General features: G+C 41.9%; 1 protein-coding gene across 7 annotated transcripts; it reads right to left on the bottom strand.

Moving 5' to 3' along the window:
• Nucleotides 1-266: 266 nt before the first annotated feature.
• Nucleotides 267-24,733, bottom strand: LOC139573056 (ATP-dependent translocase ABCB1-like). Of its 7 annotated transcripts, none has more exons than XM_071396059.1 (29): nt 24,542-24,670; nt 23,775-23,852; nt 22,512-22,629; nt 22,373-22,418; nt 22,027-22,177; nt 12,206-12,299; nt 11,615-11,806; nt 10,284-10,455; nt 9,864-9,988; nt 9,561-9,738; nt 9,284-9,397; nt 9,037-9,147; nt 8,711-8,836; nt 7,812-8,015; nt 7,363-7,533; nt 6,951-7,112; nt 6,453-6,683; nt 5,482-5,637; nt 5,128-5,232; nt 4,855-4,932; nt 4,328-4,411; nt 3,917-4,120; nt 3,541-3,641; nt 3,298-3,438; nt 2,690-2,846; nt 2,384-2,581; nt 1,822-2,028; nt 1,410-1,556; nt 267-1,241 (listed from the first exon to the last, which is right to left on the bottom strand). In XM_071396059.1, the coding sequence occupies exons 2-29, from the start codon at nt 23,824-23,826 to the stop codon at nt 1,044-1,046; spliced, it is 4,023 nt and encodes a 1,340-aa protein (XP_071252160.1). In that variant the 5' UTR covers nt 23,827-23,852; nt 24,542-24,670; the 3' UTR covers nt 267-1,043. The 7 variants fall into 7 exon arrangements, with proteins under 7 accessions (XP_071252160.1, XP_071252158.1, XP_071252159.1 ...); XM_071396057.1 differs by having other exon boundaries at nt 5,482-5,640; nt 24,542-24,669; XM_071396058.1 differs by having other exon boundaries at nt 5,482-5,640; nt 22,373-22,415; nt 24,542-24,669.

Below are 24,733 nucleotides of genomic sequence, written 5' to 3'. Positions count from 1 at the left end.
CGAAGTTAGCCTTGGTTGGAGATAGGCTACATTTAGTGGCATTTGAAATAGGCCTCAATCGAATTGAAGTCGTTTGAAAGTTCTATTACCCCACTAACGTGTTTCATTGGCAACGGGCGCCATCTTGTGTCCATCAGCCCTCTGCAGACTTCAGTAGCCTATTTAGTCGCATTTAAAATGAACGAGTTCCAAGTTTATTTGAAAATGTATTGACATATTCCCCACAGATGAATAGATTACAGATGAATCATTATGTCACTTTAGAATCAGGTTAAAAATAACATGTTATGGGATCTAATGTTTTATTTGAATGCATATTTACAAACAAGTAACAGCCTTACATAGCGTACTAATTTAAATATATAGATATTCTTCAATGCATACTTTGCCTTCTAGAGCATAGTGTCCCTGTTTAAAATAATCAAAATATCACAGTATATAATAACATACAACAGTCTTCTGAACATCAACCTCTCATATTTACAGGTATACAACCTTTCCCAATCACTGCTCTTATCCAGTAATTTAACTGTGATAATGTGTCTCACTGTTTTTCTTATAGAAATACATACTGTACTTGTTGTCTTCAGACAATGAAAGGTGCCATGGTCAAGAACAGTTCCTTCATTCCAGGCAGCTAATCAAGACTTATTTACGCTGATGTCCGTGCGCCAGCATTACGCTAAAGTGAGTCATACAGTGAGGAACCCAATAGCACAGGAACCCAATAGGCTACATTTCAGTTTACCACCTACATGTGATCAAACCAACTGACACTGAAACAGTTTGTATCATGCAATTGAACATCATTTTAGCAGTCCATTCAAAGTGAGTTATGGCTACCATACCATTATCCATATAGATTCCTTATTCTTTATACAGTTTTATATATAACCTTTATTTAACCAGGAAGTCCCATTATGGACAGGAGACCTCTTTCTCAAGGGGGACCTGGCTAAGAAGTGCAGCTCAATTAAAAGAGCTCACAAAACAACATTCAACAGAACAGTACATACGCTGCAAAACATCAATCTGAATATGAGTTAGTGGGTGACCTGTGCGTTGACCAGGGCATAGTAAGCCCCCCCTTTAGCCATGAGGTCAGTATGTGTACCCTGCTCTGTCACCTGACCATACTGAATTACCGCTATCTGGTCTGCATTCTGGATGGTAGACAGGCGGTGGGCGATCACGATGCAGGTGCGGCCCTGCCGGGCGGCGTCTAAAGCCTGTTGGACAATCTGGGGGAGGGAGGGATGGGGAGGGAGGAAACAGAGAGACGGAGAGGTTATTTGGGAAGGAGGGAGAGGACATACTGTGTGAAGATAAGCTTTTGTGTGTGACCAGGCCATTAATGAATTAATAGGTAGAAAATGAGATGGCCGACACTCAATGTCCATGTGACTTACCTTCTCACTCTCTGTGTCCAGGGCGGATGTGGCTTCATCCAGCAGCAGTACTTTAGGCTGCCTGACCAGTGCTCTGGCGATGGCTATCCTCTGTTTCTGACCTCCAGACATCTGGGTCCCCTTGTCCCCAACCCTGGTATTGTATTTCTGACAAAACAACAACACAATTTATAGTGTTTGTCTATATTGAACACTTTTAAAATATAAATTAAAATATAAAGTCATAACAGCCTGTCTTGGGCTAGTCAATAGCTATTCTATATGAATATCTGTAGAGAGACATTAGTTTAAGTTCTACTGTGACCTCACCAGTGACATTTTTTGGATCGCCTTTGAGAAAACTTCAAATATCATCCTACAGCTACAGCCTATCATGTCTCCTCCCATCTCCCTCACTATACTGTTACTATACCTCTGGCAGGCCCATGATGAAGTCATGGATGTTGGCGTTCTTGGCTGCCTCCTCTATCTCATCCTGGGAGACCTCTCTGCTGTTGTCCCCGTACTGGATGTTCTCTGAGATGCTGCAGTCGAACAGGATGGGCTCCTGGGACACCAGGCCCAGCTGAGACCTCAGCCACGACAGGTTCAGGGTCTTAGTATCCAACCCATCCACTAACTGAGACACCACAATAATACCACAGAGTTAGGTCAACCCCTTCATTACCTGAGACACCACAATAATACCACAGATTTAGGCCAACACCTTCACCAACTGAGACACCACAATAATACCACAGATTTAGGTTTAGAATGTTTAAAATGTTCAGATTAAAAATAAGTAACATCTTGGAATACCAAAGGAATTAATAATCCACCAATGTTACAAATATTACATATTAAAATGCTGAAAAGTGGCCTAACCGTTTTACTATATTTGTTGCATTCCAGTTCCCAGTGTACTGGTTTAGCACTTTGAAATGGTTTTGAAAGGCTTTATATGACATGTATTATGAGATTATTTTGGGTCTCACCACTTGTCCTTCAGCAGGGCTATAGAAGCGCTCCAGTAGTTGCATGGAGGTGCTTTTCCCACAGCCACTCTCCCCGACCAGGGCCAGGGTCTGACCAGGCCCCACTGACACGCTCAACCCCTGGAGAACCCTCACGTTCTGACGGGTCGGGTACGCAAAGTGGATCCCTCGGAACTCAATGTCCCCGACAAAGTCCGTCTGGAAAAGACAACATTTTTGTTCCAAATCATTGTCCCAGAAAAAACACAATGTTAGATCATTGTTCTTTTGTTTATATTGGAGTAAGACACATTATAGCTCACTCACTGGCTTCTCTCCCTCCTCACTGTAAATGTCAATCTCTGGTTTCTTCTCCAACAAGCCAAGAATTCTCCCAGCAGCTGCTTTCGCTTTGGCAAAGTCAGGAGCAAAAGATGCTGATTCTCCTATGTTCATGGCAGCAAATGTGATCACAGAAATCACACTGCGAAAGAAAATGACCATGTTGTACTATCACTGCCACTATATTGGCAGACCCTGGTCGTGACCCAACGAGGGTCTCAAGGAGATTTGGAATGTGCAAAAAACACACTTCCAAATCACACATGTGCATTAATACACATGTGTACATGTGTGAAATAGGACAAATATAAGCACCCACCAAATTAATGTTATAATTATATTATTATTTTTATATTACCGTATAGTGACAATGTGGCAGCCAAGGGTTCTAGTCGGGGTTGGGGTACATTCCATTTCAGTCAATTCAAAACTCAACTCCACAGTTTCCTCATTGAAAAGCATTAAAGAGAACTGGAATTGGAATTTCAGTGTACTTCCTGAATTGACAGGAATTGAAATGGAATTGACCCCAACCCTGGTGTGAATGTATTCATTTTAGATGAGGATATAACAGTACCAGTATGTATACTCACAGGAAAACATTTTCATATTCTGTGTGGCAGTGAGCAATAAGCCAGGACCCAAAGCGGAAGATTGCAGCCTTGACCATGTAAGGGATTGCTTGGGCAACGGCAAATGTTAGTCCGTAGATGGGAGCCTTCACCAAACCGTTCCTGATGTATTCAATTGAAATGTAATCAGTACTTGATTGTAGGTTATAAGGTCAAACAATCCAAAAGCTGAGTCTATAACAAAGTGAATGACTGTACTCTTACTGGTATGGTCTTTCTAGACTGTCCATGAACTTGTGAAAGAAGACGTCCTCCCGTGTCAATCCAACAACTGTCTTGAAGTTTTCAACGGTCTCAGTAGATATCTACAAAAGATTAATAAAGATATATTAATGTTTTATTGGAACACATGGTATCACACACTGATATAGCCCACTGTCCCAAAGTGCATTGCAATTCGGGTTGCATAATAGCAGTAACCTTCCTGAATTTCCCTGGTTATCCAGATATCCTGTTTTAAGGTTTCCCTGATTTTCCTGATTACGTAAAACCTATTACCGGGATTACTGGAAAATCTGGGAATTTTGGGAACATTACCGGAATTTTGCAACCCCAATTGCAATAGAAAGTTGATGTTTACCTTCCCAGACTGCTCCAGGTCACCCTGGTCTTTGGAGGCGTGGCCTGCCATGGCCCTCCTCTGAATGATTTTGGCTCCAATGAGGAAGGGCACACAGGCGAGGATGACGAGGGTGAGCTGCCAGCTGTGGATGAAGGCCACCACAATGGCGATGGTGAGAGCACAGACTGTGTTGGTGGCCAGACCCAACCTAGACCCAGTCGCCTGGTGGTGAGGAGAGAGGAAACTAGTAGGTTCCATCCATTATCAGACATTGCAACTCTAAAGAATGCAACTGTAAATACATAGAAGCATATGTACAGGTAGACATTTTTAAAGATTTGTACAGTAGAACGATTCTGAATTGACATTGATTTGATGTGATAGATTTTGATCGCTTTCTCAATGTGTAAATCAGAGCATTGTGCTTACCCCTTTAACCAGAGATGCATCTGTGGCCAATCTGGTGGTTAGAACTCCCACTGCATTGTTGTTGTCATCAAACCATCCAATCTCCTGTAAGGAATGCATTTTAGCAAGGTTCTGAGGCAGAACACTGCAAAGTGGCAGTTCAGAATTGTAATTTTAGCAAGGTTCTGAGGCAAAACACCACAAAGTGGCAGTTCAGAATTGTAATTTTAGCAAGGTTCTGAGGCAAAACACCACAAAGTGGCAGTTCAGAATTGTAATTTTAGCAAGGTTCTGAGGCAAAACACCACAAAGTGGCAGTTCAGAATTGTAATTTTAGCAAGGTTCTGAGGCAAACACCACAAAGTGGCAGTTCAGAATTGTAATTTTAGCAAGGTTCTGAGGCAAAACACCACAAAGTGGTTGTTCAGAATCGTAATTTGGCTGGTATTATCAATACAGTAAAGTAAATTAGCAATGACAAGTCAGTCTTTTCGAATTTATGTACAATTGCTGAAGTATATATTTTCCCGCATGACAGTTTGTCCTACCTGTCTCATCATGGCATGGAATACCTGCCTCCTCAGCCTCATGGTAAGAAGCTCTCCTGATTTTCCAAACATGTAACCCTGAAACATAGAACATACAGCAGAAATTTACCCAACCAGGCATCCCCACAACATATTAAGGGTTTGAGATAGATACAGAATTGTACTTTAAAGTGCGTCCCAAATGGCACCCTATAGGCTCTGGTCCAAAGTAGTGCACTGTATAGGGCATAGGTTGCCATTTTGGACACAGTTTAGATCTATAAATTAGTAAACCTTTAGGAAGTAGGTGACAAAAGCCACTCCTCCGATGAGAAGGAAGAGCAGGGAAAACATCATGGTTTTCTGTCGTTTGACTTCTGGGTCAACCTCGGAAAACACCTAGAGAAGGTCACGGGGTGGAGAGAAACCCCCCCCCAAAACAGATAACAACAGAAAATGAAAAGACTGCTTTGGAAAATAAGAGCCAAAACCCACCAACCAACGACCATCAAATAAATTATGTGGAAAAATAAGACCACATCGTTTAAATCAAACTCAATCGAGACACCAAGGAAATGGGAGTAGTCTGCATTATTTAACAATTCTTCATATTATGAACACAAGGAGGTGGTCTTGTGAAACACTTACTCCAATGATCTTGGCGAAGATGATGGCGACACAGGGATAAACGGCTCCCCCCACCAAGCTAGACAGGGTTCCTACCAACATGTACGGCCACTCGGGCTTGTTCAAGGCCAGGATTCTGGTGAAGGGGATGTCTGGAGCTTCCTCTGGTTTCTTTTCCTTCTGTCATCAAACATTGTCATCAATGACAAAACTAAATGACCAAGGACCAACATGATGTAACAGATATTATTTCTGATGACAATGAACTATCACTATATACAGTAGGGTGGCAGGTTCGAATCCCAGAGCCGACTAGGTGAAAAATCTGTCGATGTGCCCTTGAGCAAGGCACTTAACCCTAATTGCTTCTGAAAGTCGCTCAAGATAAGAGCTTCTGCTAAATTACTAAAATGTAAATGAATGCAACCATACATTATAAACCATTCATTATATACACCATTCATTATATACACCATTCATTATATACACCATTCATTATATACCATTCATTGTATACCATACATTGTAAACCATACATTGTAAACCATACATTATATACCATACATTGTAAACCATTCATTATAAACCATTCATTATAAACCATTCATTATAAACCATTCATTATATACCATACATTACATCCCATACATTATAAACCATTCATTATAAACCATTCATTACAAACCATTCATTATATACATTTACATTTAAGTCATTTAGCTGACGCTCTTATCCAGAGCGACTTACAAATTGGAAAGTTCATACATATTCATCCTGGTCCCCCCGTGGGGAATGAACCCACAACCCTGGCGTTGCAAGCGCCATGCTTTACCAACTGAGCCACACGGGACCATATACCATACATTATATACCATACATTATATAATAGGTACGATGATAATTCAGCAATAGCACTATAACAAAGCCATGTTCCTATATAACACATACAGGACGTCATATTGCGCCCTAAAGGATGATCTATCTAATAGTACCTTCTTGTCTTTCTTGGACTTCTTAGATTTCCTCCTTGTCGGTTTCCTTTCCACACGGCCACTGCTGATTGAGTTCTTTTCAAAGCCGCCGTTTTCTATTCCTTCCTCGTTTACCACTTCCAGCTCATCCATGTCAGATGAGTCATATAGGACATCATCTAGATCCTCATATTTAGGAGGGTTATCATCTTCCACGGGGTCCTCTTCATCTTCCTCTAGCTTCCCTTGACTCTGAACAACAGACAAGGTGTGATAGTGGATTTGATCATGTTACACACAGAGCCTGTTTATTACTGATCATTATTCATATAGACACAGGCTTGATAAGGTATATTGCTCTGATACTGATGATATGCGTCTCTAAATATGACTGATCAACATGATTTAGACGTCGACTGATTCTACTGTTGAGGCAGAGTTGGGGCCCTGGTGGTCAAAAGTAGTGCACTATAAAGGGAATAGGGTGCCATTTGGGATGCAGGGAGCGTGATACAGTACCTGCTGCATGACCAGAGAGTAGTAGACCCCCTTCTTGGCCATGAGTTCCCTGTGTGTTCCCTGCTCCACCACCTCTCCGTTGCTGAAGCCAGCGATCACGTCAGCTGTTCTGATGGTGGACAGGCGGTGGGCGATCACTATCGTGGTGCGGCCCGCCCTGGCCTATGGGAATGGGAGGAGACAATATAGTCATTTATCCCAAATTATAATTTTTTATTACCTCTTCATTTTCGCTGAGATGGATTCCAACAGGATCTCATCGATTCACTCTGATTCTTGACGTTTGTCAACTGCTGCAAACGTGAACTTGCAAGGCTGCAGTCAAACAAATCGAATCAGGCTGTTAGGGTGCACAAAATCAGGTTTGAGAACAACCTTAACCATGGGTCTGGTCCTCAGGGAGGGTACTGACCTTATCCAGAGCGGCCTGGACGACCGACTCACTCTGGGTGTCCAGGGCGGAGGTGGCCTCGTCCAGCAGGAGGATCTTCGGGTTTTTGACCAGGGCCCGGGCGATAGCTATCCTCTGCTTCTGTCCTCCACTGAGCTGGCCTCCCCGCTCCCCCACCATGGTGTTCAGCTTCTGTTAACGCCACATGAAATGGGATGGAGATTAAATAATCATGTTTAAATTTGTCCATTTGGATAACATCATCACTATTTGGCCATTTCCTTACACTGTATACAATTTCAAAACAAAACAAAAAAACATTTCATTTCAACACAGTCGCCATAGAAACAACAGCATATCTGCTGTCCTACTCCAAATCATTTGTACACCATAGATCATTTAATATATAGTACATGTGAAACACTGAAGCCATTGTATGTACTCATTTGTCAGTATCCTATCCCACGTACATCGGGGAGTTTGGAGATGAAGTCGTATGCGTTGGCCTCTCTCACGGCCCGTTCGATGTCCTCATCTGTGGCATCCTCTCTGCCATAGCGGATGTTTTCTGCGATGGTTGTTCCGAATAGCACAGGTTCCTGACTGACGATACCCATATTCTCCCTCAGCCACTTCACATTCAGGGTCCGGATGTCCCGACCATCCAGGGTAATCTGACAACAAACCAGGGTCATATTCATTAGGCATGCAAATTTCTCTGCTTTGCTGACGAGTATTTTCTATGCTCATACAGGAGTAATAAATGTGGGAATGTTGTTTATTACTATTGTTGTTATTTTATTTATTATTTTGATTTATAAGGGGGTGCTGCAGCAGCCTCAGCACCCCTACTTCCCTCGGCTATGCCACCCAGACCAACAGCGTTCCTGACAAATGATATATCAACATTCCACAAGAGGGCACTATAATACTAATTTACTTTTAACTGAACTGAAGTCAACACTAAACCTGATAAGCCAGAACTTGGGAATGAGTGTACGTGAGTGAATGTTTGCGTTTACATTACAAGTGTGTGTGTGTGTACATTATATGTGTGTGTGTGTGTGTGTGTGTGTGTACATTACACATGTGTGTGTACATGTGAGTCTCTGTATGAACTAGGAGTCAGTTGTTTGAACTTTAATGCACTCGTGTCCTGCATACCTCTCCTGAGGTTGGATCATAAAGCATGTTTGTCCTTCACTGGAGGCTGGTGGGTGGAGCTATTGGAGGACGGGCTCATTGTAATGGCTGGAATTTATTCCGTCCTCTTATAGCTCCACCCACCAGCCTCCTCTGGAGTCTTTACAGTGGGACATGTGTCTCTTCTTAATGACTTTGAATAAACCTTGATCAGATTTGTTCATACCTCTCCTGAGTCTGGATCATAAAAGCGCTGCAGCAGCTGAATGGTGGTGCTCTTCCCACATCCACTGGCTCCAACCAGAGCTATGGTCTTCCCACGAGGCACTGTCAGATTCACTCCCTGAAGAATCTACAGCGACAGGGAATACATCCCACAACGTATTTAACATGTATTTTTACCGTCATTTTACAATTGTACGGCTTGTCATTTTGTTTTTGCTAATCCAACTGGAAAACTGAAAATTCAACTTAGCTTCTTCCTTATTGTGCATTTTTCAAATCATTTGGAGACAGGTTGGTGTCTGGATCTGATTCAAATCCACAACTTACTTTGACATCTTTCCTGGAGGGGTAGCTGAAGTGGATGTTCTTGAATTCAATGTCTCCTTTCACATAGTCTGGTTTGTGACCTTCCTTTGAACTGCTGTCTATGGGCCGCGGCTATGACAAACAAATCAACTCATCAAGGACAAATGTCTAAATTGGACTTGAGTTCTTGAGATCATGTTGTTCTGAGTGAGTTCATACAGTTTCAATGCTATGGTGATTCAGGGGTTAAACTGAATACTTCCGGTACCTGGTCAATGGTATTGTAGACTTCATAGGCAGCACCCCGGGCTTTGGCGATGGCTTCCAAGTTAGGCGCACCCTGGCCCAAAGAGAACGACCCAATCATCACTGAGAAGAAGACCTAAAAATAGCAGCAACAAAGAATGTAATGAAGAAAATAATTATATTAATGCCAGACAGAGTTACAGGTGTGAAGACATTGCAGAGGCCTCTTCACAATAAAATGTCAATGTATCTATTGGAAAATAGTACATTCTTACTTAAAATCTTCCATAAAAGCTTACTGTAATGGTTTTTCCAATGGTGTAGTTTTCAGGCTCGTCTACAGAGAGCTTGGTCCCGTACCAGAAAGCCAAGGCGTACGTCCCAAATATGACAAACTGGGTGAAGCCCATGGCCACGTTAGTGGTGATGGCCTTCTTTATTCCAAAGTTTTTAGCATCCTCCAAGTTGTTTTCATACCTAAATTATATAGAAGAAATGTCTAAATAGGGGAATGCGTCTTGATTTTGGTAGATCGTATTAATAATTATGGAAAGAGATACACTGTTTTATGCAACACATTAATTAGTTAATAACTGACGAACCTTTCCACAGCTTTCTTCTGCCCATTGAAAGCCACAACTGTCCTGATAGCCACCAGTATCTCTTCAGCTACCGCCCCTGCTTTGGCATAGGCAGACAGCTCCTTACTGGTCAGGGTGGCAAGTATCTGAAATCAAATACAACATGTTAATGAATATGGTATCTTACACTGCTGATGTAAAAATGTCTTTATAAAAGAAATGTGATTGTGGAAAACTATGAGGATTGGATAAGTATAAACTAGGGGTGGATTTGGGATTGGGCACAAGAGCAGTGATGCAACCACTGTTTAGTGACACATATGAAAACAATATGGCACCTTATTCCCTATGTAGCCTACTACTTCAAGTAGTGCACTATATAGTGAATAGAGTACCATTTGGGATGAAGCCGTTGTCTTTGCAGGTCATTGGTAGTCTTACTTTGGACCAGACGGCAGCTGATCCTGCCAGGAGAGGACTGACGGCCAGGATGACGAGTGTCAGCTTCCAGCCGAAGATGAAACCAATGATGAACCCTGACAAGAAGGTGCAGAAGAACTGCACGAACACACAGATCTTGTCTCCAAGGCCTTCGTTGATTGTGTTGATGTCACTGTAGAAAGTAAAAGTAATATAAATGATTTATATTATAATAATTTACATTATTTAAACAATCTTAATAGCATTTTTTTTATATCTGTAGTTGCTCAATGTGATCATATATGCTAAAATATGATATTGTCTTTGATAAACAAATAAATCCCAATCATTCATCCAATTAATCAAACTTACTATGTCAACCTGACGTTGAGAAGTCCTATCTGGTGTGAATCAACCTGATGTTGAAAAGTCCTATCTGGTGTGAATCAACCTGACGTTGAGAAGTCCTATCTGGTGTGTATCAACCTGATGTTGAGAAGTCCTATCTGGTGTGAATCAACCTGACGTTGAGAAGTCCTATCTGGTGTGAATCAACCTGACGTTGAGAAGTCCTATCTGGTGTGAATCAACCTGACGTTGAGAAGTCCTATCTGGTGTGTATCAACCTGACGTTGAGAAGTCCTATCTGGTGTGAATCAACCTGACGTTGAGAAGTCCTATCTGGTGTGTATCAACCTGATGTTGAGAAGTCCTATCTGGTGTGTATCAAACTTACTCTGTCAACCTGACGTTGAGAAGTCCTATCTGGTGTGTATCAACCTGATGTTGAGAAGTCCTATCTGGTGTGTGTCAACCTGATGTTGAGAAGTCCTATCTGGTGTGAATCAACCTGACGTTGAGAAGTCCTATCTGGTGTGTATCAACCTGATGTTGAGAAGTCCTATCTGGTGTGAATCAACCTGACGTTGAGAAGTCCTATCTGGTGTGTATCAACCTGATGTTGAGAAGTCCTATCTGGTGTGAATCAACCTGACGTTGAGAAGTCCCATCTGGTGTGTATCAACCTGACGTTGAGAAGTCCTATCTGGTGTGTATCAACCTGACGTTGAGAAGTCCTATCTGGTGTGTATCAACCTGATGTTGAGAAGTCCTATCTGGTGTGTATCAAACTTACTCTGTCAACCTGACGTTGAGAAGTCCTATCTGGTGTGTATCAACCTGACGTTGAGAAGTCCTATCTGGTGTGTATCTAACTTACTCTGTCAACCTGACGTTGAGAAGTCCTATCTGGTGTGTATCAAACTTACTCTGTCAACCTGACGTTGAGAAGTCCTACCTGGTGTGTATCAACCTGACGTTGAGAAGTCCTATCTGGTGTGTATCAAACTTACTCTGTCAACCTGACGTTGAGAACTCCTATCTGGTGTGTATCAAACCAGGACATCTGTTGGTGGAGGATGGCATGGAAGTATTTCTCCCGGATCCGTTTGGTCTGTTTGGTGGCTGTCAGCAAGAACAACATCACCTGAAAGGTCCCCAGCAGGAACACAGCACAACCGATCCCGATGAAGTAATAGGCATGTCTGGAAATTCAAATGTATGTATCACAGAGTATATTTTTAAGCAATAAGCAACGGGGGGTGGTGGTATATGGCCTGTTCTTACAGACAACACGATGCAAGAGTGCCTGGATACAGCCCTTAGCCGTGGTTTATTGGCCATATACCACAAACCCCAGAGGTGCCTTATTGCTATTATCTAATTACATTGGTAATCAGTTTATAAGTAAAAATACATGTTTTGTCATGCCCGTGGTATACGGTCTGATATACCATGGCTGTCGGGCCAATCAGCATTCAGGGCTCGAACCACCCAGTTTATAATCATAAATAAAAGCGACATTGTATTTACATGAGGATATATTTATGATATAATATATTGATAATGTGTGTCTGTTATCTACTGTACTCATTATCACTTGCCGAGTCATTAGAGCCTGTATATCAACTCCAGGAATTTGAATACATCCGTCAGTTGAGTTCAATAAAGCGCTGATCTCCTCCACAGTGAAATTGGCTATGGAGAAATGACAATACCAGTAGTCAATGTTCACAATCTGACGTGCCTAAAATATGATATGTGTAGTATAAAACATAATCCACAAATCACCATTATATATGGTGAAGATATGCCTAAACAATGCAACCCATAATAGAAATAATCACATATGTGTATCTCATACTGTAATACATGGCCACAAAGGAACCCTGCACTTTATAGCCAATACACAGATGTAAGATCTTAATTTGAGCCAGTTTGCTACAACAGGAAAATAATCCCGCAGCAACAGGACAGGTGAATTATTATGTGGATTATAATTAATGGGCATTTTTGTAGGGGTTGATACATTAAGAATGGTGCTGGATTGGATAGCGGCCGTTTTACTAGTTGCTGACCAATTCTGCTGTTTAGTGTGTATTTTTGTGTGGTTTTTTGCATATTGCATCCCCGTTTTTGAGACTTTTTTTTGTTAGGCTACATATACATTTCACACAAGTTTTAAATACATGGCACTTTTTTTATGACCCTCAAACTATTTACATACCGTCAGGAGTCAATTATTTGAGTACACAATATGACATTTTACAAGAAGGAAGTAGAGTTTACAATACAATATAATGTATGTTATTCTCAGAAAATCAAATGTCGTCCCGCCACTCCCTCACCGTGTAGGTCTGTCGCTTGGTCAAGAGTTGTTGATATCTGATACAGTGTTACATAATACATCCCATGCATCAACTGTATTTGCCCGAGCTTTGTTTATCACAGCCACTGATCGCTCTAAACGAACAATATCTTGGAAATATGATAAGCATATTTGTGGTGAGAGGATTGCAGGGGGTAATCGAAGCACTATGGATAACTTGTTTTGCTGCTGTTAACCCCGCATAAATGATTATCTTCTGAACCAGTTGCCGTCATACATGGTACTTTTATACACAGTAATTACACAACAAATATATCTATATTTTGGATAAAACACATGACATTTTGTATAGATACTGGATATGTACTCAGACATGTATATTGTGTTTTCAGTTCTAACTATTACTGATCATGAGCTTTTTAATCCCGCCCCTCTGCTACACTCAGTCCAGCCCACCTAAATGTATCTCCGTGAGACCATCCTCTTTTCATTTCCACGTGCCATATATCTTTCCACTGTGCTGTGACGGCTTATATGAACTTTGAACCTTTCTAATCGCATAGTATCCAAAGATTGTAAGTTAAAGATGAATATTTATAATATTATATATATTGTTGAATGATTGACTTTCCAAATCTCCCAACAGGGCTATTTGCAGAGTTAATTTTAGGTAAATGTAATAATTTTCCAGCCATTCCTGAAACTGAGATCAGAAACAAGCTCCATTGTGCTGATCTAAACCTTTTTGTACATAATGTTTCCCCCATTGTTTGCTCTGACCGAAAAGAGCTTCTGGACATCAGAACAGCGATAACTAATCTCGTATTGGATGAAGATTTCTACTTCAACCAGTTGGCGGTGCAGGACATACTGCTCACCCCGGACCAGACCCTAATCCTCCGCACTCGGAGGAGAAAGTGCAAGAGAGGCCGACGTGCGGGCACCCTGACAAAACTACAGTCATGGCCAAAAAATGTTGAGAGTGACACAAATATACATTTTCACAAAGTCTGCTGCCTCAGTTTGTATGATGGCAATTTGCATATACTCCAGAATGTTATGAAGAGTGATCAGATGAATTGCAATTAATTGCAAAGTCCCTCTTTGTCATGCAAATGAACTGAATCCCCCCAAAATATTTCCACTGCATTTCAGCCCTGCCACAAAAGGACCAGCTGACGTCATGTCAGTGATTCAGTAATTCATTAACACAGGTGTGAGTGTTGACGAGGACAAGGCTGGAGAGCACTCGGTCATGCTGATTGAGTTCGAATAACAGACTGGAAGTTTCAAAAGGAGGGTGGGGCTTGGAATCATTGTTCTTCCTCTGTCTACCATGGTTACCTGCAAGGAAACACGTGCCGTCATCATTGCTTTGCACAAAAAGGGCTTCACAGGCAAGGATATTGCTGCCAGTAAGATTGCACCTAAATCAACCATTTATCGGATCATCAAGAACTTCAAAGAGAGCGGTTCAAATGTTGTGAAGAAGGCTTCAGGGCGCCCAAGAAAGTCCAGCAAGCGCCAGGACCGTCTCCTAAAGTTGATTAAGCCGCGGGATCGGGACACCACCAGTACAGAGCTTGCTCAGGAATGGCAGCAGGCAGGTGTGAGTGCATCTGCACGCACAGTGAGGCGAAGACTTTTGGAGGATGGCCTGGTGTCAAGAAGGGCAGCAAAGAAGCCACTTCTCTCCAGGAAAAATATCAGGGACAGACTGATATTCTGCAAAAGGTACAGAGATCGGACTGCTGAGGACTGGGGTAAAGTCATTTTCTCTGATGAATCCCCTTTCCGAATGTTTGGGGCATCCGGAAAAAAGCTTGTCCGGAGAAGACAAGGTGAGCGCTACCATCAGTCCTGTGTCATGCCAACAGTAAAGCATCCTGAGACCATTCATGTGTGGGTTTGCTTCTCAGCCAAAGGAGTGGGCTCACTCACAAATTTGCTTAAGAACACAGCCATGAATAAAGAATGGTACCAACACATCTTCCGAGAGCAACTTCTCCCAACCATTCAGGAACAGTTTGCCTTTTTCAGCATGATGGAGCACCTTGCCATAAGGTGGCTCTGGGAACAAAACATCGATATTTTGGGTCCATGGCCAGGAAACTCCCCAGACCTGAATCCCATTGAGAACTTGTGGTCAATCGTCAAGAGGCGGGTGGACAAACAAAACCCCACAAATTCTGACAAACTCCAAGCATTGATTATGCAAGAATTGGCTGCCATCAGTCAGGATGTGGCCACGAAGTTAATTGACAGCATGCCAGGGTGGATTGCAGAGGTATTGAAAAAGAACAAAAACAGAGTACCTCAAGAGAATCCAACAGGAGTAACAAATGTTCACAGCATCGCTGGCGCTGGGTGCTAACATACAAACACAGAGCAAAGAACTGAGGAAAACTAAGGGTTTAAATACATTCAAGGGAAACGAGGCACAGGTGCAAATAATAACTGGAAACAAGGGAAAACAAAAGGGTCAAAAAAGCACAATGGGGGCATCTAGTGGCCAAAACCGGAAAAATCCTGGCCAAATCCTGACAAAGAACTGTAATATCCCATGTTTCTTAGAGTCGTGGCTGAACAAGAACACGGATAATATACATCTAGCTCGGGTAAGATCAAGGGTGGAGGTGAGTGTCTCTGTTAACAACAGCTGGTGAGTGATATTAAGGAAGTCTCGAGGTTCTGCTCACCTGAGTAAGAATACCTCGTGATAAGCTGTAGACTATACTATTTACCAAGATAGCTGTGGATTTAACACCACAAGCCTCGAAGATGGTGTGTACCCTCAGACATGGAGGGGGGCAAAGGTCATTCCGCTACCCAAGAATAGCAGAGCACCCTTTAATGGTTCAAACACCTGACAAGTCAGCCTGTTACAAGTGCTTAGCAAACTTTTGGAAAGAAAAAAATAGTTTGATCAAATACAAAGTTATTTTACAGAAAACGAATTAACAACAGACTTTCAGCATGCTTATAGGGATGGGCACTCAACATGCTCAGCACTGACAAATGGCTGATGATTGGCTGAAATAAATGAATAGTAAGAAGATGGTGGGAGCTGCTTTGTTAGACTTCAGAGCAGCTTTTGATATAATGATCCTGACATATTGCAGAGGATTTTCATCCTCTGCCTTATTATGGATTGAGAGTTACCTATCTAATAGAACACAGAGGGTTTTTGTTAATGGAAGCCTCTCTCATGCAAATTCCTTTGAGTGTGTACCGCAGGGCAGCTGGCTAGGGCTATTGTTTTCTGTTTTTACAAATGACCTTCCACTGAACTTGAATAAAACCTGTTTGTCTATGTACGCTGACAAAATCAATAGTATACACGTCTTCTGCAACAGTAACATAAATAACTGAGACACTTAATATAGAGCTCCAGTCAGTTTTAGAATGGGTAACTAGCAAAATGGGTAACTAGTAACTAGTCTGGTGCTTAATATCTCAAAAACAAAATGCATAATTGATTTAACAAATTAATCAGTCAACGTTAAACCTCGTTTAGATCTATTATTGAATAATGTGGCTATTGAGCAGGTTGATGAGACTAAACTGCTGGGTGTAACCCTAGATAGTAAGCTGTCATGGTCAAAACATATAGACTCAATGGTTGCTAAAACGGGAAGAGATCTGTCCATGATCGGGCATTGCTCTGCCTTCTTGATATTTCAGTCGAGCAGACAGGTCCTACAGGCCCTCGTTTTGTCGCTTCAGGACTACTGTGGTCATGTGCAGCAAAGAAGGACATAGGTAAATTGCAGTTGGTCAAGAACAAAGCAGCACATATCGCACTTAAATGTACAGTACTTGGAGGGTAAGTGTCAGTAACATGCATATCAGTCTCTCCTGGCTCAAAGTTGAGGAGAGATTGACTGAACCACTATTGGTCTTTGTGCAAGGTATTGATGTGTTGAAGAGACCGAACTGTCTGTTCAAGCAGTTGGAACAGTTCTGACAATCATCAGTACAACACAAGACATGAACCAGAGGTTTCTTCACCGTCCCCAGGTCCAGAACAGAGGCTGGGAAACGTACAGTATTAAATAGAGCTGTGACTACATGGAACTCTCTGCCACTCCAGGTAACTCAAGCTAGCAATAAAATCAGTTTAAAAAACAGGTAAAAGAACACCTTGCTGCACAAAGGGGACTGTGAAGATACACAGCCATTTTATATATTTTGTATTGTAAAGTTAATTGCACTATGTTTTAGATCTAGATATTGTGTGTATGTACTGATACGTAGGCTTTGTGATGTTTCAAATGTATGTATTTCAGTCCTTGACTAATAATGTGCTGTACTATGTATGATGTTAGTATGTTTCATGTGGACCCCAGGAAGAGTAGCTGATGCTTCTGCAGCAGCTAATGGAGATCCTAATAAATGTCAAATACCAAAACGATGCTGGCACTAAGACCGCACTCAACAAGCTGTATAGGACCATAAGCAAACAAGAAAATGCTCACCCAGAGGCAGCGCTCCTAGTGGATGGTGATTTTAATCCAGGAAAACTGAAATCCTACCAGCATGTCACCTGTGCAACTAGAGGCGAAAAAAACAAAAAAATCACCTTTACTCCACAAAGAGAGATGCATACAAACCTCTCCCTTGCCCTCCATTTGGCAAATCTGACCATAACGCTATCCTTCTATGCTCGCTTTGAGGAAAGCAATACTGAACCATGCATGAGAGCACTGCCTGTTCCGGATGACTGTGTGATCACACTCTCCGTAGCCAGTCTGAGTAAGACCTGATGGGCTCTTTTGCTCTCAAAACAGCCTCAATTCATCGGGGCATGGACTCTACAACGTGTCGAAAGCATTCCACAGGGATGCTGGCCCATGTTGACTCCAATGCTTCCCACAGTTGTGTCAAGTTGGCTGGATGTCATTTGGGTGGTGGACCAATCTTGATACACATGGGATACCAGCAGCGTTGCAGTTCTTGACACAAACCGGTGCGCCTGGCGCCTACTACCATACCCTGTTCAAAGGCACTTAAATATTTTGTCTTGCCCATTGACCCTCTCTGAATTCATGTCTCAATTGTCTAAAGACTTAAAAACCCTTCTTTAAACCTGTCTCCTCCCCGTCATCGAAACTGATTGAAGTGGATTTAACAAGTGACACCAATAAGGGTTCACCTGTCATGGAAATAGCAGGTGTCCTTAATGTTTTGTATACTCAGTGTACGGTCCCTCAGTTGACAGTGCACGTCAGAGCAGAAACTATACCATGAAGTCCAAGGAACTGTCTGTAGATCTCCGAGATAGATTTGTGATGAGGCACATACAGTATTTGGGGAAGGGTATAAAACAATTTGTAGAGTTTTGAAAGTTTCCAATAGCACAGCGGTCTCCATCATTGGGAAATTATAAAACATATGGAACTACCCAGAGTAGAGCTGGCCATCCGACCAACGTCTGACCAAACTGAGCAACCGGGCAAAAAAGACCTTGGTCAGGGAGCTGACCAAGAACCCAATGACCACTCTAACAAAACTACAGAGTTCCTAGCAGTTAGAGTAAGTGAAAGGTTGCTTGCTCGAATCCCTGAACCGGCAAGGTGAGCAAGACAGTTAACCCCCACAACTGCTCCCCGAGAGTAATGACGTCGATTAAGGAAGCCCCCCGCACCTCCCTGATTCAGAAGGGTTAAATGCGGAAGACAACAGTTGTGCAACTGACTAGAGATCCCCTTTCCCTTTCCTTGGCTGAGATGGGAGAAGGACAACAGTCTCTACAGCACTTCACCAATATTGGCTTTATTGGAGAGTGGCCAGATGGAAGCCACTCCTGAGAAAAAGGCAATGACAGTTGGAGTTTGCAAAAAAAAGTCATGTGAAAGACTGAGATCATAAGGGAAAAACATGCACAGCTCATCACCTATTTAAAAGCCACACGGTAGGGATGGTGTTAAGTGGCAGGGAATGTGAGACTGGATAGAGGGAACAATAAATAGAGCCAAATCGTTGGTGTGAACATGCTTCAGAGTGTAAATTACCTTAGACTGGGGCGAAGATATCTTTTGGGGTGTACATTTGACCCCTTTTTCTCCCCAATTTTGTGATATCCAATTGGTAGTTACAGTCTTGTCCCATCGCTGCAACTCCCGTATGGACTCGGGAGAGGCGAAGGTCAAGAGCCATGCACCCTTCAAAATACAACCCTGCCAAGCCGCACTGGTTCTTGACACACTGCTCGCTTAACCCGTAAGCCAGCCGCACCAATGTGTCAGAGGAAACACTGTACAATTAGCGTCACGAGTCATCATGCATGCGCCCGGCCCGCCACAAGGAGTCACTAGAGCACGATGGGACAAGGACATCCTGGCCGGCCAAACCCTCTCCTAACCCGGACAACGCTGGGCCAATTGTGCGCCACCTCATGGGTCTCCCGGTATCGAACCCGGGTCTGTAGTGACGCATCTAGCACGGCGATGCAGTGCCTTAGACCGCTGTGCCATTTGGGAGGCTGGGGCGAAGATTTACATTCCAACAGAACAATGACTGCTGACAGAACCAGGAAGCGCTGGAGTCAGTCAACATTCTCAGTGGAGAGGGGTGAAGTATGTACAGTAAACATTCACAAGGTGGGATACACTAGCAGTGGGGACAGGGTGAAGTATAAACAGTAAACATTCACAAGGTGGGATACACTAGCAGTGGGGACAGGGTGAAGTATAAACCGTAAACATTCACAAGGTGGGATACACTGGCAGTGGGGACAGGGTGAAGTATAAACAGTAAACATTCTCTGCATTGTTGGGAAGGACCCGTGAGTAAGCATTCCACCGATAGGGCTCTGTTTTTGGCTGGCATTAAGGCAGGGCTAGTGTCAAACGCACGTTCATTTGCAATTCCGACCTCTTAAAACCAGCGCTCTGCTATAGTTAAACTATTGCGCAAGGATTGGTAATTTCCCTGTCTTGGTCCAGCTTGCTTGCGCTCAGATGGGAGGGGTGGAAATATTTGAGGTGCGTCCTTAAAGACATGATCAAGGTGCTAATTTCAGGGAGCGCTGGCAGGGATATTTAAGACCAAACAGAAGCTGGTTTTACCGATTTATACAGCGGATATCCAGCCGTGACTCACACTGCTCATATGAATATGGAACAAGAGTTATGTGCTTTTGGTGCCTGTATAGGCCTTCATGGTATTTAAAAACATTAAACACTATATTTCCCCCCCCCCCATTTTATTTGATTAAAAACCAAGCATAGCCTCCGATTCTGTCAATGAAGGCTGTTTTCTTTTTGTCCTGCCCAATGCAATCAAGTCGGCTAGTCAAGATCGTATAAAGGGTTGGAAACAAATCTTAATCACCAAGGCTTTATTAAAAGATCAAGTTTGAGAGGAGCTAAACACTGAACTGACGTTCCCTTTTTATCTATGTAATTGTAGGCAGGCGTACATTATTTTAGCCATGCTTTGAACGTGCATTAAACCCCCTCCATGATGTAGGCTACATGTGTCCATGCCCATCATGAAACGAAAGATGAGAACCTCAGTGAATGCTGGTAAACCTCATATTTAGAAGTTATTTTCCTGCAACAATTACTTGTTTCCGTTTTATATTTTGAAAACCCAAGCCCTCTGTAGGCTACCCTTACCCCAGGCCTACTATAACGAAGGCTGGTTCTACAGCAATGCGTCTGTCTCTTTTATCCTGGTGATTCTATGATATCTCTACATTTTACATTTATTTATTGTTGTTGTTGAAAACTAAAAGATTGCTTGTTTTAATTTGATTATGTATTTGAATTCTCCCAAATTTCAGTCTTGTATCATCGCTGCGACTCCCCAACGGGCTCAGGGGATTGAACCTGGGTCTGTAGTGACACCTCAAGCACTGTGAGTGCCTTAGACTGCTGCGCTACTCGGGGGGCCCCTCACTTTCTCTTTATATTGGATCTCTGTCCAGCTACTGAGAAAAGAAAACCCTCCACAGTCTGCGTTGTTCTACTATTATATGCCCAAAGAGTAATTATGGTGCCTGTAAGTGTATTTAGACATAGCCTATTTAATACAAGTTGTTTCGTTTTGTTTCAAATGTGATTATCTCTTTTTAGGCCTTATCAATAATGAATTGTTTCTAGCTTATTGACATCTTTTGTCATGTCCCTGCTCAGCCATAATGCACTTGTAACGGCAGATTTCCTCCTCTTCGTCTGAAGAGGAGGTGTAGCAGGGATCGGACCAAAGCGCAGCGTGGTTAGTGTTCATCATGTTTAATAACGACAAAAAACGTGAACACTACAAAATAAAAAAACAACAAATGTGAAAAACTGAAACAGTCCTATCTGGTGCATAGACACAATGACAGAAGACAACCACCCACAAAACCCAACACAAAACAGGCTACCGAAATATGGCTCCCAATCAGAGACAAACGACTAACACCTGCCTCTGATTGGGAACCATATCAGGCCAAACACAGAAACAGGAAAACTAGCCACACAACATAGAATGCCCACTCAGCTCACGTCCTGACCAACACTAAAACAACGAAAACACAAAAGAACTATGGTCAGAATGTGACAGCACTTTACAGTAGACCCCTATATCAGTGTGAATGCTATGTATATATGTCCACATTGAAACCATGCAATTACTTAGAACAATGAAGACTGCAAACAGGTTCAAGTTGACATATTTAGCGAAGATAGGATAGGTCTACATTGTGTTATTAATTTCTGTAAGCAGTTTAACAAAGTATAATGGACTAACTTTGGATTTGGAGTTGATTCCAAGGCGATGCATAGAAGACCATAAATACACAACTTGAATAAACCATGTATTTAGCCATGGAGCACTTTCTGATTGGCCAGTGAGGGGCCAAGCCTGACACACCCATAACTGGTTTAATCGTCAAAACTAAGCCCTTTCTCGCCACTGTCAGCACTGCGCCGATCATTTTTGGTTGTGAAAATAGAAAAATATTTCTGACAAACTCCCAACCTAAAGCTCTACCGCCAGCGCTTAGATTTACCATTGCATTAGGTTTGTTAAAATAGAGCCCTTGTCCTGCAACAGAGTGATCATATTAAGATTCTACATCTGTACCTTGTCAAACAGAATATGTACCTGTAAGGTTGAGCTGCTGTCCACTTTGTACAAAGCTGTCGGTCATCTGTCCAAACACAACACACATAAGGGGCAGGGCTATCCCGTGGAGAGCAGCACATAGCAGGCCGATTATCATTAGGAGCACCTCACACCCAGTAGCATAGCGGAACTGCAACCCAACACACATAAAACCACAGTCAAATGCAGCGGACGTTGGAATGACTGGAGAATATGAATCTTGTCAACATCACTTGTAACAAATGATCCCATTTTGACATATACTACAGTACTACAGTCTATGTGCAGATTGCCAAAAGATTCTTGTGTATTTCCTACTATTTCTGAAACCAAAATCAGGACATACCAACTGGAAAAATCCCACTGCTTTTGCTGGTTCTTTTTTCTTCCTTCTTGAGAATGAAACATAGATTCATGAGCAAACCAACATATATTTAACTGTAATAGGAGTAAAGTAGGAATGCCATTATGGCAATGTTGCTTACCCGAGGCCCTTCTTTGGCTTGCGCTCCGTGCCAACGGTTGGCTGCCCCTCTGTCATCCGCTCCTGAGGCTTCGTATCCTCATGGAAGGCCAGGTTGGGGTAGCCTTTTGCAAATACCTCTTAATCAATTAAATATTTACCAATGATCAACTAACATTACCAATGATCAATTAAACTAAACAATTAAGCTATCTGCCATCCAATGATACTGCCTGGTCTCATTGATTAGACATAACACAGTAAATGTACATTCGGGACACTCAAATTAGTATGTTAGCTAATTCTTCCCCTAACCCTCAATGTAATCCTTTTAGCTAACCCTTCCCCTAACCATAACCCTTTTATTTACCCTTCCCATAACCATATGTCAAGCCCATGTTTTGTTTGGTCAGGGTGTGATCTGAGTGGGCATTCTATGTTGTAAGTCTGGTTTGTCTATTTCTATGTGTTTGGCCTGATATGGTTCTCAATCAGAGACAGGTGTTTTGCGTTGTCTCTGATTGGGAACCATATTTAGGTAGCCTGTTTTGTATTGTGGGTTGTGGGTTATTGTCTTTAGTTTGTTACGTGTGTGCATTGTAGGCTGAGGTGTAATTTTCTTTCTTACACTTGACACCCTATGGTTTTTGGGTTGTCAAGTTGTATGTTCTGCGCCCTGTATTGTTTGGGCTTCATTTTTTGTGTCCCTTAGTAAAGAGCACTAGACCCCAGTGGAACTCTCTCTGCGTCTGATTCCTGCACCCACCTAGTCCCGCGTGACACCATAACTCTAACCTTAACCCTTTAACCTAACTCCAAACTTAACCCTAACCTTAACCCTAACCCCTAAACCTTACCCCTAGCCTAGCTAACGTTAGCAAGCTAGCTAAAGTTAGCCACCTAGCTACCTAGCTAGAATTCGTAACATATCATACTTTTAGCAAATTCGTAACATATTGATATTTTTCTAATTCGTAACATATAATACAAATTGTAATTCGTAACATGTCATACGAAATGGGTGATGGACATCCACAAAGTAATACATACCATACAAAACTTAACATATGATACTAAATTGATTTTACGATTTACGTAGAGAATAATACGAAATGCTCTGAGACCAGGTTGAAGCGACACCTCTCACTTTGGTGTACTGACTGTACAGAATTATTTTATTTCACTTACTGATTATATCAGTCAACCACAATTCCTTCTAATCTACTCTTAACTAGGAATTCTATGCTAATAAATAAGACAGTAAATGATGTGAGACAGATATTACCCTCATGGATGGTTGGTAGAGAGTCTGGCATGTCCCCATCCTCTCTCCCCATGGTGAATGAACTCAGACGCTGCGTTCCTGGAATTCAGAGAAAGCGATTTTAAACTGTAATTTCAATATAGTAAATATGAGAATATTTGCAGACCCTAAATGAATGAGTTAATGTACATTTTGAAAAGTGAATAATGATTTCTGTACCAAACAATCTGTTGAATGCTATGCTAGGGTGAGTTGAGGTTTGCCTTCATGTGTGTATGCATGTTGTAGTACATGTTTTTAGCTGCTTTTAACTAGACAAACTTGATTTACATACAAGTTAAGTTAACTTGTATAACGTCTATAAACTGTGATGTCATTTAGCAAATAATTACAGTAATGTATTTTAATGGAGGGTTCTTTCCGGAACCGGGGAGGCTGTACAAGGGTAATGCTCATCAACACTTGCTTTTCTTACTGCATCTCAAATTATTTTATATTTTCAATATTCATTATGAGAGCATTAAATTGCAAATATTGGCAAATGTAGTATTATAGTAATAATATCTTTACAATTCTAATACCGTGTTAAGCTACATATCAAAAAGTGCATATTGGCTTTTATATCTTGTTCAACATTTAAAATGAATGAAGCACAATTAGAGGGATTTTGTCAACAACAACAAAATCAAAGCTATGGAATATATATATTTTTACGCATGTTGTACCAAATATTGTAGTCTACAAACATGTATAAATAGACATAATGTGTGCAGATGTGGGCTACTTACCTTCAGAGAATCCAGTATGAGTCTTTTAGACAATCCACAAGCTATTCTCTCAACATAATACCACCCTTACTAATTGTCAGATGAATGTAATCATTCTTTTGTGAGGTGGGAGATTTTATATCGCTATGCAGGACAGCATCATCATCAGGTGTCAGGTGTCAGGTTACCTCAACTTCAGGATCCTATTGACAT

Source organism: Salvelinus alpinus, chromosome 4, assembly GCF_045679555.1.
Source record: "Salvelinus alpinus chromosome 4, SLU_Salpinus.1, whole genome shotgun sequence".
NCBI lineage: Eukaryota > Metazoa > Chordata > Actinopteri > Salmoniformes > Salmonidae > Salvelinus > Salvelinus alpinus.
The sequence above is the reverse complement of the archived record's forward strand: the minus strand, read 5'-3'. Positions and strand labels throughout refer to the sequence as shown.